We start from the raw sequence: 16,043 nt of genomic DNA on the forward strand, positions 1-16,043 counted from the left end.
GTTTCTGTGTTCAATATTATATTCAATTCAAAAAATATAATTTTAATGAATGAAAAAGTACCAAAAGTTTCTTTCAGTAGATTCTCATTCACTAAGGTCCCTACATTTTAAATTGTATTTTCAATATCGTAAAAATATCAAAAAGAACCATCGGAAAAACGAAAAAGTGCAAAAATCTCTCTTAATAAATTCTCATTTAATAAGGACTGTGTATTCCGGTTAACCATTATAAAGAATCTAAAAGGTACCATTTGAAGAATAGAAAAGTACCAAATAGTTCCCACTTACAGAATATTATTCTGTCAAGACCATGTATGTTAAAATTAATGTTCCTAGGTTAAATATTTTAGAAAATTAAAAAAGTACCATTTATGAGATAAAAAGCACTAAAAAGTTTTCTCTTAAAGAATCTTATTCAATGAGGACCGTGTATGTTTAATAATCATGTGTTTTGAATTCATATTAAAGAACATACATAATAAAGAATACAATTTTTCCCCTTTTCGCTTAGAAATATACTTTTTCGAGAATTAAATTTACAAAATGTTCCGTATTTAAATCTATATATCACAGATAAAACTCAAACGATTAAAATCTGCATTCATTTGTTCCAGAAAAATAGTGCTTTCAAAAAGTACCAAACAATTTACAAATTCGAGTACTATATAAGCCTTAGTACTCAAATTCCAAAATAGTATACCAACAGCTTATTTTGTGTGACTAAATAAACTACTTTTTCAAATTTTATAAAAATTGGCTCAATGAGTTTGAATAAAATTAAATTTCCTGTTTTTTCCCTTTTTGGTACTTTTTTTCCCAGTGAAATAGCAAAAATTTTATTACAATAAATAGTCCGTAATTTAATAGGAATAGTTCAATAAACCGAAAAAGTTTTCCTAATGTGCTAAAAAAAAGTACCATAAATACAGTTTTCTCCCTTTTACACCCAAAAAAGGACTGAACTTTAAAAAAGTACGAAACAGGTGTCTCCTTATTTTGGGAGATATATCCAAAATATTTACAAAAATTTTATTATATTAATTAGTTAAAAAGTTATAAAGGGCCAAAAAAGCTACCAAAATCACCTTTGTTACACATTTTCACCCCTTAAAAGTACGAATTTCAAAAAAGTACCAGACACCCATCTGCTCATTTTAAGAGTAGATACAGCTGCATTTAAAATGTTTCTTGTATCACTAATATTGTGAAGATAATTAAGAAAACCTGTTTACCCGTTTTTTCCCCTTTTTACCCGTAAATGTACAAATTTCCTAAAATCCCTCCTTAGTGGATCTACATAACCAAAAACACATCTACTGTCACAATTTCATGATTCTAGGTTCAGCCGTTTGGGCTGTGCGATGATGAATCAGTCAGTCAGTAACGCTACTCTTTTATATATATAGATCAGTCACGAGCAAAACTGAAATTCTAATGCACGCGTGTATAGGCCAAGAAATTCTGCTGACGCTTTGTTGACACACCTACACTATAAGCTTGTGTGTATTAGTGTGTCTGTGTTTTACTAAAATGACCACTTGTTTGTTGCTTTGTTACGATCTCAGAGATCAAAATCAAATCAGTTGCTGTTCAGCTTTTGTAGAAGCAAGATCACGTTGCGGATTTTTTTATGCTTATGATTTTTTCTCTTTTATTACACCTAGCAAAATGTTTGATATAAATTGGGAAAATGATTTCTTTTTTATAGAAAACATGGACGGTGAAGCACAATGCGTCGTATGTTATAAAATTATATGTAGAAAAGCTTTATTTTTTTTTGAAAAGGCATTATGAAACTTGCCATGGACCCTTAAATGACCTTAGGGGACATGACAGAAAAGTAAAGTTGTTGCAATTAAAAGCAGAGTTTTTCTTAAAATTTATAATTAATGAAACAACAGCAAATAATTGCAACAATGTTCCTTTAAATAGCCAAAAAAAATCATTGCCTCATAAAAAGGCATCTTATGTTAGCAAAACAATGTCGCCCATTTGAGGATGGCATTTTTTTCTTCAATTTAACTACAGATATTTTGAGTTGTTTTGCAGAAAAATGCCATGAAACTCTGCCAGGATATACCATTATCTCGTCGTACTATAACAAGAAGAACGGAAGATATAAGCAAATTTATTAAAATGTCAGCAAAAGAAAGATTAATTAATTGCAAATATTTTTCGATTTCTCTAGATGAGAGTACGGATATCAATAATATTTGCCAGTTAATTATTTGTATTAAAACAGTTAATGCAAATTTAGAGTGCTTCGAAGAAATGTTTGAAGTGGTTTCACTTCATGGTCATGTAACAGGACAAGTTCTGTATGATGCATTAGATGTTAATGTTTTTGCATTTGCTGACAAAAATAAATTAGCCTCAATATGTTCGGATGGAGCAAAGGTAATGAGAGGCAAAAATAAAGGACTTTTGGGCATTTTAAACAAAAATGGAATAAATTGCCCAGCATTCCATTGTGTCATACACCAACAAGCTCTTTTCTCCAAAGAGTTGGGTATGAAAAATACAATGGATGTTGTTGTAAAAATAATAAATATAATAAGAGGGGGGCACAATTCTCTGACACACAGAAAATTTAAAGATTTTCTAGAAAACCTTAATTCGGATTATGGAGATTTACTTTTATATACCGAAGTCCGTTGGCTAATTCGAGGCAAAAGTTTGGAAAGACTTTTCCATTTAAGAAAAGAAGTACTCGAATTTTTAAAAACTTTATCCAATAAAGATACAAAACACCTTACTAATTGTCTTGAAAATCCCGACTTTCTATTAGATTTCGCATTTTTATGTGATATTACCGAGATATTAAATGACCTTAATTTATGCCTGCAAGGTAAAAATATAAAAATATTTCATTTGAATAGAATTATTCACCAATTTAGTACAAAATTAGATCTCTTAATAAATCAATTAAAAAGTAATAGTATATCAAATCTTAAGAAAACTTCATCAATATTCATAGAATTTAATTTTAATACGTTTGATTGTATTCAGAAATACGCCAAAATAGTTGAGTCCATAAAAAAGAATTACAATGACAGATTTCAAGACTTAAAATTTATAAAAAAACAATAGAAATACATGATAATCCCCTTAGATGTGAAATAGAAGAGCAAGATGCTTTTCTTCACGAAGAATTGCATAAAATGCGTAATGATTTTGAAGTTCCTATGGAATCTGGGGAAAAATTTTGGCAAAAGATAGATGATACAAAATATTTCAATTTAAAAAACGAAATATATAAGCTATATTCCATGTTTGGCACCACATATAACTGTGAGGTGGCATTCTCAAGTATGAAACTGATTTTAAGTAAATTGCGGAATAGTTTAACCGATCAACACATTGGTGACTTATTGCGTATTAAGGAATATAAAGGAAACATTGATTTGGATAGATTAGTTGAACTTTAAATTAAGTTCAGTTAATATCTCGGTAATATCCCTTAAAAGTTCGAAATCGAATAGAAAGTCGTGATTTTCTTAATGATATTTCAGTAGTTTTATTTAATACTACTTTTTAAAAATACTACTACTTTTCTTAAATGAAAAACTCTTTCCCTTTATTCCATTTTTGTTTAAAATGCCCAAAAGTTCATGAGTTTTTCTCGTCGTAAAAAGTATTTGCAATAGAAAACAAATTTCAAAAAAAAATTTGGTCCTATCCTTACAAAATTAAGCGTTAGTTCTCATAAAACCTGTTTATGTAGAATTTTGTTGCAATACTAGTATTTTTAAGCGAGTTATGGACGAGTTGATGGGATCTTTATATAGGGGTCAATTATCGGCCGATCCTTATAAAATTTGACCAAAAAATTTCGGTTCCAATAAAATATGTTTATGTCGAATTTCATTGCTACATATACATGCTTTTTGAAATCAGTTGTCTGCATTATAGACATTTTCTAAAAGGGACTTTATATGAAATCAAGGACCGATGTTGCCCATTTTCAATACCAACCTCCATCAACTTAAAATATCTGTACAAAATTTCAGCTCTCTAGCTCGTCCCGTTTGGACTCAATCGTATTTTCAACAGACTGACGGACAGACAAACGGACGAACATGATTAGATCGCCTTAGAATCTAATAAGAATCCAGAATATAAATACTTTTATGGGTCTACAACCAATATTTCAAAGTGTTACAAATGGAATGACAAAAACAATATCCATCCACCATCTGTTCTGATGGTGGGTATAAAATACGATTGTATGTGGGCTAGGTGAAATAATGAACCGATTTCAACAATATAAATGTTGGTAGAAGATTTTTCGTTTACATTAAAGTTTACATTTTATCGTGATACTAGTGTTTATAAATTGACTTTCAAGATCTTTTTTAAAGGGGACTTTATATGGGGGCTATGGAGTTAAACAAGGCTCGATCAATACGAAAATTGGCAGTAATATTTAGGCTTATACAAAAAATTTAACATAATTATGAGCTCTAGACCCTTATAATGAACCGATTTCAACAATAGACTTCGTCCTTGGGGCGAAAATTTCGACCTGTAGTTTGCGCACAAGATTTACATGGACATACAGATGGACAGAGGGACAAGCAGACAGATATAGTTAAATCGACTCTGAAAATGTTCAGAGCCGATTGGTATACTTTAATATGGGTGTATGGCCAATATTTTTGGGTGTTACAAAAATCAGCACAAAGGCGACCTATAGTTTGACTACTTACTAGATTTACATCGAGAGATGGACACGACTTAATCGGCCCAGAAAGTATTATCAGAAGTATACTTTAAATTATTTTTGCATGTAACAAACATCAGCACAAACTTATAATATACTCCACACTATAGGGTATAATTATCTTATAGGTAGAGGCTATTAAGATTCGATACTTGTTCTTAGATAATATTAACTTACCAAATGTTTCTTTTGTTGTTGTTAAATAAATAATCCAAAATTTATTTGTGTGTAGTGGAAAAAGAAAAACTTTAATTTCCGGAACTAAATTCAAAGGTATTTAGTTAGTAGTAAAATACAGTTATTGCAAATTAACAATTGGCTTTTAATATTTTTAAGCTTTAAGCACAGTCAACTGTCACCTTTTGTTTAGTTAATTATAATATGTAGAGATAATGTTTATATTTAGTTTTTATTGTTGTTGTTGTTTATGCAACTATTAATTTATTTAAAAATTTCAAGTTTAACTAAAGCTTTTTGTTGGTAATTTAGTAACACAAGCTTTTAATTGTTTTTATTTTTCTATTTCTTTAAAACATTTTATGCAATTTTCTTTTGTTTGACATTTTTTCACTTGTTTGTTTTTCAGGTTTTGCTTTATATTTTAAATTTTTTTCCCAAAATTTTCTTTAATTGATTATTGGTTTTTATTGTTTAAAACTAGAATTTAGTTTTGACATTTAAATATTTGAACAATTACATAAATTTGCAACGTGATTTCTATTTTTGTAAAATCTTTTGTTGTTGTGCATTTGTTATTATTCAACAAGTCACGTTTTCTGGTATACTATCTACATATATTCAAATTGTATGTAAAATGAAAATTTTCCATAAATTTTTAAGAGAAATTAATTGTTTGTAGTTTTTTCTTTTCTTAATAATTTCTTTTTTTTAAGAAATTTATTTTAATTAAATATTTTAAAATTTTATTAATTTTATTTTAAAAATTTCCACAAATTTTTATGTTTAAAACTGTTGTTCTAAGTGAGAAAAGACTTTGGAAATTGTTTTCCGTTTACAACATCCGTTCACTTGGTCGTTTCAACTGTGAGTGATTTAAATATTTGTTGAATTGACTCTCCTAACTTGCGAGTACTTGCAGCTAACTGTGTTTGTTTACAAACTATTACCTCCTACCATTACCCCCTCCCCTTTGGCAAACAACAACAATATAAAGTGTTTTTGCACTTTCTTACAAACCAGCACATTGCAATTGCATGAGTTTTGTAAGCCGGCATAGCAAATAAAAGCTTCTTTTTTGCAAATAATGAACAAAAAGCTTTCTCTAGTCTTTCGTACTCTTTTTGCTTACCAGCTGTCCCACTTACGCCAATGCACGTTAAGTAAAACGTTTTGTTTTTCTATCCACTATTCGTTTTGTTTCCACTCGACTCACGTGTAACGACAACGTGCAGCACGTTCTTTATGTCACCGATTTTCTTGTTTGTTTGCTTTGCTTTTTTTCCATATCATTCTCTGCTCTGTATTAGACCGAGAATTTTTCTCATTTAAAGGTGCTACGTAATGTTTATCAGGGGGTATATACAAATAAAACTAATCATTCACAAAAATCATTTGCCAAAGTTTAATTGTCGTAGTGCTTTCATTATTCGTCATTTTGTTGTTTGTATTTCTTCCATAGGGAAGTATACATAGGTATTTTGTGGTCGTACAATAGTTTATACCAGGCATGGTAAAAAAGTTCATACCAGTAATTTTTTCAGTAGTAAATCTAGTGTATAGCCCAATCTATAAACTTGACTATAGTCAAGTCTTTTGTCCATAGTCAATTCTATAGTCTAGGCTATAGTCTAGTTTATAGCCTAGTTTATAGTCTAGTCTATAGTCTAGTCTATAGTTTAGTCTATAGTCTAGCTATAGTCTACTGTAGTCTAGTCTGTAGTCTAGTCTGTAGTCTAGTCTGTAGTCTAGTCTGTAGTCTAGTCTATAGTCTAGTCTATAGTCTAGTCTATAGTCTAGTCTATAGTCTAGTCTATAGTCTAGTCTATAGTCTAGTCTATAGTCTAGTCTATAGTCTAGTCTATAGTCTAGTCTATAGTCTAGTCTATAGTCTAGTCTATAGTCTAGTCTATAGTCTAGTCTATAGTCTAGTCTATAGTCTAGTCTATAGTCTAGTCTATAGTCTAGTCTATAGTCTAGTCTATAGTCTAGTCTATAGTCTAGTCTATAGTCTAGTCTATAGTCTAGTCTAGTCTAGTCTAGTCTATAGTCTAGTCTATAGTCTAGTCTATAGTCTAGTCTATAGTCTAGTCTATAGTCTAGTCTATAGTCTAGTCTATAGTCTAGTCTATAGTCTTTTGTTGATATATTGTTCATGTAAGTTCCCCTTTCAGAAAGTTACACACCGCATAAGTACGCGTAAAAGAAAGAATACCTGAGAGCTCATTGCGTTTGTATTATATAAGATCGGTCACCTTCAACAAGTTTTGTAGAAATATAAATCTCTCTACCATAAATAGCTTTAAATTACCCTATCCCCTATACAAAGTCCCCTATTGAAAATTCAAAAGAGTTTTTGGGAAGAATATCACTCTAAAATATCGACATAAATCGTTGATATATAATAATAGAAAGTATTTTTCTTATGATCTAGACATTTCAGTACTGTACGATAAGGGAGCCAGAGGTTATAAATCGGTCTACAATTACACATAGTCTTATACCAGATTCTCTTTAGTCGAATATATCATACTTGAGAAGGGTATACTGTATAATAGGGTGTTCCGTGAACCACTCTTCTGTAGGAATACCTCTCAAATGATGCGTATTAATGCACTATAAATACGAAAAAATAAAAAAATATATTTTTTTAAAGGCCCTCAGTTCTCAACCAGCAATTGAAAATTTTGATGTCATTACGTTTTTATCCTTTAACTCTGCTCACCAAATATTGGTGTCAGGACAAAAAAACTTTAGAAATTGTATCAGCACCAACTCCATTTTGTGGTACATTTTCTAATGTATTTTATCTGAATTAATTTCCATAATAAAATCGTATATTCTATTTTTAGAAACCTATAGGTAATATTTAATAAACCATTTTAAAAAATTACAATTTTCCCGATTTCAACTATGCCCCACTTTTTTACGTTGCGCAGCTCTCAGTCGCATTTGGTCACAAAGTACTGTAAGTGTTTGGCACTTTATTTAACCATGTTAACATTTCATCGTATTGAAGGGAAAAAATATTTTATGGGGTTACTCAATATAACGATAAATTAAAGAATGCTAAATAATTTAAGGTGTTAAAAAAATTAATGAATAAATTAAATTGAAGTACGAAATTTGTTTTCGTTGATTCTGTTTTGTCACTTTTATTTTCATCTCTGTCAATGCATACAGTTAGCAATTGAATTCATTGATAAATACTTTTCTAAATCGTATGATACTGATTTGAATTGTTAATGTTGGGATTTATTTATAGTCCAGTTAAATTAGATCTTTGTGGCAGAATTTCTGATATCGAAATAAAAATTGACATAAAGCTTGGTTTTAAAGTCTACTTTTACTAAAAGTATCATAGCTACATATTATTAAGGCGTTAACGGAAGTTTTAGACTGCATATGTTAGGAACAACTAAAAGTAATGGTTCAATATATTACTGAAATTTTAATTAACAAACTTTACTTTCACAAATTTAAGATTCTGATTCTTTACTCTAAATGGCTGTTTATTAAAAATTTTAGAGCTCACTCAATTTTCCAAAAATTTTGGAACTAATAAAAAATTTAATCCAGGCTAAGATTGAGTTTTTTTTTTTAAATTTGTGTTTTCTAAATTTACTACACAAACAAATTTTAAAATTCATTTTTTATTTTTAAATCCTTAAAGCCACGCATTAACACCATCAAATAATAATAATAATTTTATGAAATGTTATAGAATATTATACGTTTCAGATTAAAAACGTTCTACTTCAAATTATATAAGAAGTTAAAAGAAGCAGTGTCTTAGAAATTAATTACATTTGATTTGCGTCAATTGACTTCCTGGTTACTGTTCACTCGAAAAAAATGGTTTGTTAATAACTTGTGTTGAAATATACAAAATAAACGGAATTGTTATCAAAATGTATGTATTTCGCTGTATTCAGTACCTAGACTAACCTAACTAACTACCTAACTAACCTAACTAACCTAACTAACCTAACTAACCTAACTAACCTAACTAACCTAACTAACCTAACTAACCTAACTAACCTAACTAACCTAACTAACCTAACTAACCTAACTAACCTAACTAACCTAACTAACCTAACTAACCTAACTAACCTAACTAACCTAACTAACCTAACTAACCTAACTAACCTAACTAACCTAACTAACCTAACTAACCTAACTAACCTAACTAACCTAACTAACCTAACTAACCTAACTAACCTAACTAACCTAACCTAACTAACCTAACTAACCTAACTAACCTAACTAACCTAACTAACTAACTAACTAACTAACTAACTAACTAACTAATAAGAATAGTGGGCATGGCACCTCCGATATAAAAATCTTACATTAGTATATCTGAGAAAATATAATATCTAGATTCCTCAAATTTTTTCCCGCGCCACTTTAGTATCCTCATAGGATCGTAGCAGCCCCTATATGAACTAAATAATTACAAAAATTTGTTTGTCTTTGAATATTAGAGTTAAAATTTCAAAATTTTACACGAAGAACTTTAATTTACTTTAATTTAATTTGGATAATAAATTGGTATACTACCAAGGGGGAGGAGTACCTCTCATATGAATTAAATACAAAGATTCGTGTATGTGGGAAAGTTATAGAACAAGATTTTTCATATTTTGCACGAAGATTTTTAATATTCATCTAAACATTTAGGGGCGGCTTAGAACCCCCATATTAATTAAATCTGAGAAACCATTAGAGATAGAATTCTCAAATTTTGAACGAAAAACTTTGGCATTCATTTGAACATTTTGAGAAAAATGGGAGGACTTTCAATAGGGTGCTTGGCACCTGCCATTCGTATGTCTAGGAAACTACTAGATTATTATAATATTTCATAGGTTATTTTAAAGTCCAAATTAACGTGGAAAAAAAACTTGCAATAGTAGGCGTGGCATCTCCCATATGAAATAAATGAAAGTGAAAATTGTATATCAAATATCGTAAAGTGGATATTTTATTTACTATATTGTTTTTAGGGTGGCAAAGCACACTGGGTATATTTAGTATTCAATAACACATATTGCAAATACAAAAAATTACATTAAAAAGAAACAATTATTTATAAAAATTTTGCAGTTTTCTCAAGAATGTGTTTCAGTCAATCTTAATCTAATTGATTTCAATATGGGAAATTTTTCACCATTACACACACCGTGTATATCATCTAAACTCAAATCGATTAAAGCAACACCACCTAAATTATGATTTCGTATATAATTTGCTTTCGCTCCAGCCGTTATATAGTCTTCATAACTAATCCAAATACCAAAATGACCATGACTATCTGCCGGACGAAAAGCATAAACACCAGATTTTGCTTTAGGATCAGTTACATTTCTTAACTGAGAATCACTTAACTTTTCACATATCTCAGGATAAGATAGAAATCCAGGCGTATAGGTTTGGGGGCCAGCAGTAGCTGGTCCATCCGTATAGTAAACTGGAGGCACACCATTACTATTCGAATATTTTGTCATTTTCCAAGAACGACCGTAAGCAGCAACACCAATAACGATTTTGTGTCGCGGTACATTTTGCGAATGCCAGAATTTATAAAAATCTTTAATATTTCCCAAAGACAAATCACTGTTATGTGGAAGTGTTGCGGATTTTGGAATTTTTATAGGTGACATGAAATTAGCTTCTAGGGGATTACGTTGAGGTGTACAAAAATCAAATGCCGATAGAATAACAAAGTCTAAATAATTTATAATCTCAGGGATATCAAAATATTCTGAAAAATATTAATGTTTATGTAGGAATAAGTTTAGGTATAAATAAATAAGTATTTACTTCTCGAATCTACATTGGGTAATACGTTCAATGTCAGCATAAGATTGCGTTCATTAAAATGGGCTTTTAATAGTTGTATCAGAATCGTTAGCTGATCTCTGTGTTCCATATATTTAGGATCAGTATCAAAATGATGAATTTTAAATAAACTAATAAAAAAATTCCACACTTTAGTGCAGCGGTTCCCACAGATTTTTACTTCGCGGACCCCTTGAAGAGCTTATTTAATTTCGCGGACCCCCATACATATTTTTTTTCCCGTACATTGAGAATATATAATATTTCAGATAGGTTTTCAATTGCATGTTTTGAAGATAGAATGACTTCTTTGTTGATATGTTAACATGATGTTTAATTTTATGATCGTGAGATCTTTCATGTTCATTTTTCTTCAAGGTAGCGAAAAGGTTTCTTTATCAAATATTGTCACATGTGCTTAAGGAGTCACGTTTCAAAAATTTGTTGCGATTGCAAAGGGTGAACTGAGTAAGTGAGCTAAGTTTTCGGGAAAATAATATAAGAAAGTTGGACTTCTTCTATGTTGTTGCGGAATGCGTTATCCGCATAATATATGATTTGAACTCTTTGTTAAAGTAGTGTGAATTTGGAACTTAAATTTGAATTTTAAAATACCAACGAATTATTTTACTTCATGGTTTTTGGCTACATATTTACGCGAAACGCTATGGATTTTCTGATGTTAATTTAATAATATGTATTGGTCGACAAAATCAAGTTAAAATCTGTGTATCACGTCGGATTGTAATATTTATAAAGAGATGCATAAAGAGTCACCTCTGTTTTGGAAATATATAATTGTTGTCCTTTCAAACGAGAACATTTTTGCTTACAATTTGATAAACTTAAATCTGTAATAAGCTTGTATTTGAATTGAACTTCATACTCTGGAATACCAGTATCCCTAATTTAATTGTAAGGCAGAGTATTATTTGTCTGAAATAAAAACCATTATTTCAGTACATATACAGGAAATAAAAATTACAAATCACGCAGTACTTTACTTTATAAAAGTTATACAATAAATTTGTAGGGACTAGCTTCTTCCTGATAAACAACCGAAAAAATAAAATTCAAAAAGTCACCAAAAAATTTGGGATTATTGCACAAAAATTGGATATATTTGTACATACATATAAAAGCAGAATATTGTTTATTCATGGTTTTTTTCGTTCGTCTTCGCGGACCCCCTAGGATTTTACTACGGACCACTAGGGGTCCGCGGACCCCCATTTGGGAACCGTTGCTTTAGTGTGACGCGGTTTAGTAGGCAATACTGTCGGTAAGGGGAAATCCAAACTTAAGCCATCAAATTTATATTTGATTAACACATCCATTAGTGATTTAATTAAAATTTTCGTGGCCTGCCGATCTTCTAATAGTTGTAAAAAACTCTTAGTAGTTTTGTCATTATTTTCACCGCTAATACTAAGAAGAAACTTAACATTGGGATATTTATTTTTAAAATATTGCATATTGGCTAGTTCCTGTTCCTTTTCGGGCATTTGAGCCGTAAGGATTAATTTATCCGGTGTTATGGTCACATAACTGTATATAACATGAGTACAATAACTCAAAGCAAGTTCCATATCTTGAGAAGTAAATTTTGCTCGACCCATAGTGAAAAAGAAAATGTGTACATAGTATTACCAATACATAGTAGTAAAAATAAATTATTTGGATACATACCCACTCTACTGGCACTTGACATGTCATAATAACACACTAATTTAATGCCTTGTGACCATTTGAAAAATGTTAGTAGTAAGATCACTGCAATACCAACAAAATGCTGCATTTTCTTCGTTTTAATAAGATTCACTGCAATTCTCTTATAAAGACTGAAACAATTTATAAACGTTTTTATTACAGAGAAAACCACAATCACTTGTCATAGTCGAATTTAAACCCCCTTCAAAATCAAATGATTTAAACCTGTTTTAAATCTTTCATAAAAAAGTCATATTTTGATTATTAATAGAACAATTTTCAAAATGAACCGATCATCATATATATGTTTTATTTACATGCATATTTTATCACGATGTTTAAATATCGGCTTAAACCAATCTCTAATCTATTAATTACTATAGGGCATAATATTTACATCTTATTAATTGTAATATACATAAAAATATTTTAATTATTCATATTATAAAATATAAATAGCATCTTTATACAAAGTTGCAATTTGTTTGATTGAAATATTATAACCACTTAATCACAATGAAGAATGATATGATATGATACCTTACATCGGCTGTCAGTATAGATAGGCTAGGTTGAAGGAATGTATTATTTATTATTAGATCCGAAAAACTATATCAGGGTGGCTATCAGGCCTGTTGTACTCTTATATTCATGGACAGATTTTGGTGAAAAACACTTATGTCAAGGCTGAAGGTATTATCGTCCGATGTTCGGAATAGTACTTTTCTGAACGTAGTTCTTTAAATTTTAATTTTTTTTTTAACCGCACTAAAGACTAGAAATAGACCGGATTAGTCTAGTATACATATAATTTAGACTATTGTCTAGTCTATAGTACTAGACTACAGACTGGAACTTAGACATGACTATAAACAAAACTATAGGCCAGACTACAGACTAGACAATATACCAGACTAAGACTAGACTATAGACTAAACTATAGACTAGACTATAGACTGGACTGGACCATAGCGTAGACTATAGACTAGACTATAGCCTAGACTAGACTATAGCCTAGACTATAGACTAGACTAAGGACTAGACTAAGGACTAGACTATAGACTAGACTATAGACTAGACTACAGACTAGACTATAGACTAGCCTATAGACTAGACTTTACTATTGTCTAGACTATAGACTAGGCTATAGACTAGATAATAGACTTTAGACTTTACTATAGACTAGACTATAGACTATACTATAGACTAGGCCATAGACTATACTATATACTAGACTATAGATTAGACTATAGATCAGACTATAGACTAGACGATAGACTAGACTAAATACTAGACTATAGACTAGACTATATACTAGACTATAGACTAGACTATAGTCTAGACTATACACTATACTATAGACTAGACTATAGACTAGACTACAGACTAGACTATACACTAGACTATAGACTAGACTATAGACTAGACTAGACTAGACTATAGACTAGACTATAGACTAGACTATAGACTAGACTATAGACTAGACTATAGACTAGACTATAGACTAGACTATAGACTAGACTATAGACTAGGACTATAGACTAGACTATAGACTAGACTATAGACTAGACTATAGGCTAGACTATAGACTAGACTATAGACTAGACTATAGACTAGACTATAGACTAGACTAGGACTAGACTATAGACTAGACTAGACTAGACTATAGACTAGGACTAGACTAGACTAGACTAGACCTAGACTAGACTAGACTAGACTAGACTAGACTAGACTAGGACTAGACTAGACTATAGACTAGACTATAGACTAGACTATAGACTAGACTATAGACTAGACTATAGACTAGACTATATAGACTAGACTATAGACTAGACTAATAGACTAGACTATAGACTAGACTATAGACTAGATATAGACTAGACTATAGACTAGACTATAGACTAGACTATAGACTAGACTATAGACTAGACTATAGACTAGACTATAGACTAGACTTAGACTATAGACTAGACTATAGACTAGACTATAGACTAGACTATAGACTAGACTATAGACTAGACTATAGACTAGACTATAAACTAGACTATAGACTAGACTATAGACTAGACTATAGACTAGACTATAGACTAGACTATAGACTAGACTAGACTATAGACTAGACTATAGACTAGACTATAGACTAGACTATAGACTAGACTATAGACGAGACTATAGACTAGACTATAGACTATAGACGAGACTATAGACTAGACTATAGACTAGACTAGACTAGACTATAGACTAGACTATAGACTAGACTATAGACTAGACTATAGACTAGACTATAGACTAGACTATAGACTAGACTATAGACTAGACTATAGACTAGACTATAGACTAGACTATAGACTAGACTATAGACTAGACTATAGACTAGACTATAGACTAGACTATAGACTAGACTATAGACTAGACTATAGACTAGACTATAGACTAGACTATAGACTAGACTATAGACTAGACTATAGACTAGACTATAGACTAGACTATAGACTAGACTATAGACTAGACTATAGACTAGACTATAGACTAGACTATAGACTAGACTATAGACTAGACTATAGACTAGACTATAGACTAGACTATAGACTAGACTATAGACTAGACTATAGACTAGACTATAGACTAGACTATAGACTAGAGATAGACTAGACTATAGACTAGACTATAGACTAGACTATAGACTAGACTATAGACTAGACTATAGACTAGACTATAGACTAGACTATAGACTAGACTATAGACTAGACTATAGACTAGACTATAGACTAGACTATAGACTAGACTAGACTATAGACTAGACTATAGACTAGACTAGACTATAGACTAGACTATAGACTAGACTATAGACTAGACTATAGACTAGACTATAGACTAGACTATAGACTAGACTATAGACTAGACTTTAGACTAGACTTTAGACTAGACTTTAGACTAGACTTTAGACTAGACTATAGACTAGACTATAGACTAGACCTTAGACTAGACTATAGACTAGACTATAGACTAGACTTTAGACTAGACTATAGACTAGACTATAGACTAGACTATAGACTAGACTATAGACTAGACTATAGACTAGACTATAGACTAGACTATAGACTAGACTATAGACTAGACTGTAGACTAGACTATAGACTAGACTATATACTAGACTATAGACTAGACTAGACTATAGACTAGACTATAGACTAGACTATAGACTAGACTTTAGACTAGACTATAGACTAGACTTTACACTAGACTATAGACTACACATATTCTATAGTCTAGTCTAGAGCAATAACATTTTTAAAAAGTTAACTTTTTCTATCTTTCTTTTCCCTTTTCCTTTTTTTCTTTCCTTTTTCCTCATTTTTTTCTATTTTGTATTAAACATTTACGGTTTGGTGGGAGTTGTTAAATTTTCCATTTTCCCATTATTTTCCTATTATGTATTTTAAAATTTAAATGTTCCATGCCTTAAAAATAACCAGAAATTCCTTTCCATGCTTTTAGATGAAAATCGAACTCAAAAGCCCACAATCATTAGACTAGCACATAACCAAGTAATTAGTTTCCCACGAGGGGTAATCAATGGCAAACTTTA

The 16,043-nt window shown here is 30.6% G+C and overlaps 2 protein-coding genes across 3 annotated transcripts in view; both read right to left on the bottom strand.

The window, feature by feature from the left end:
- LOC119608538 (protein timeless) overlaps positions 1 to 5,785 on the bottom strand; it is a 52,540-nt gene extending 46,755 nt beyond the window's left edge. Inside the window, exon 1 of one of the 2 annotated variants that reach the window (XM_037962995.1) lies at positions 4,901 to 5,785. The gene's annotated coding sequence lies outside the window, so the exon portion shown is untranslated. Of the gene's footprint in view, positions 1 to 61; positions 75 to 4,900 lie in introns of those variants that run through there. The other variant, XM_037962996.1, reaches the window with a different exon arrangement.
- A 4,131-nt stretch (positions 5,786 to 9,916) lies between these two features.
- Positions 9,917 to 12,556, bottom strand: LOC119608545 (chitinase-like protein Idgf3). The gene is made up of 4 exons (XM_037963005.1): positions 12,434 to 12,556; positions 11,999 to 12,359; positions 10,727 to 10,902; positions 9,917 to 10,667 (listed from the first exon to the last, which is right to left on the bottom strand). The coding sequence occupies exons 1-4, from the start codon at positions 12,540 to 12,542 to the stop codon at positions 10,015 to 10,017; spliced, it is 1,299 nt and encodes a 432-aa protein (XP_037818933.1). The 5' UTR covers positions 12,543 to 12,556; the 3' UTR covers positions 9,917 to 10,014.
- Between the last annotated feature and the right edge of the window lie 3,487 nt (positions 12,557 to 16,043).

This window comes from Lucilia sericata, unplaced genomic scaffold (assembly GCF_015586225.1).
Source record: "Lucilia sericata isolate MDLA Ls3-8-SP2 unplaced genomic scaffold, ASM1558622v1 Contig000848F_arrow, whole genome shotgun sequence".
NCBI classification, from domain to species: domain Eukaryota; kingdom Metazoa; phylum Arthropoda; class Insecta; order Diptera; family Calliphoridae; genus Lucilia; species Lucilia sericata.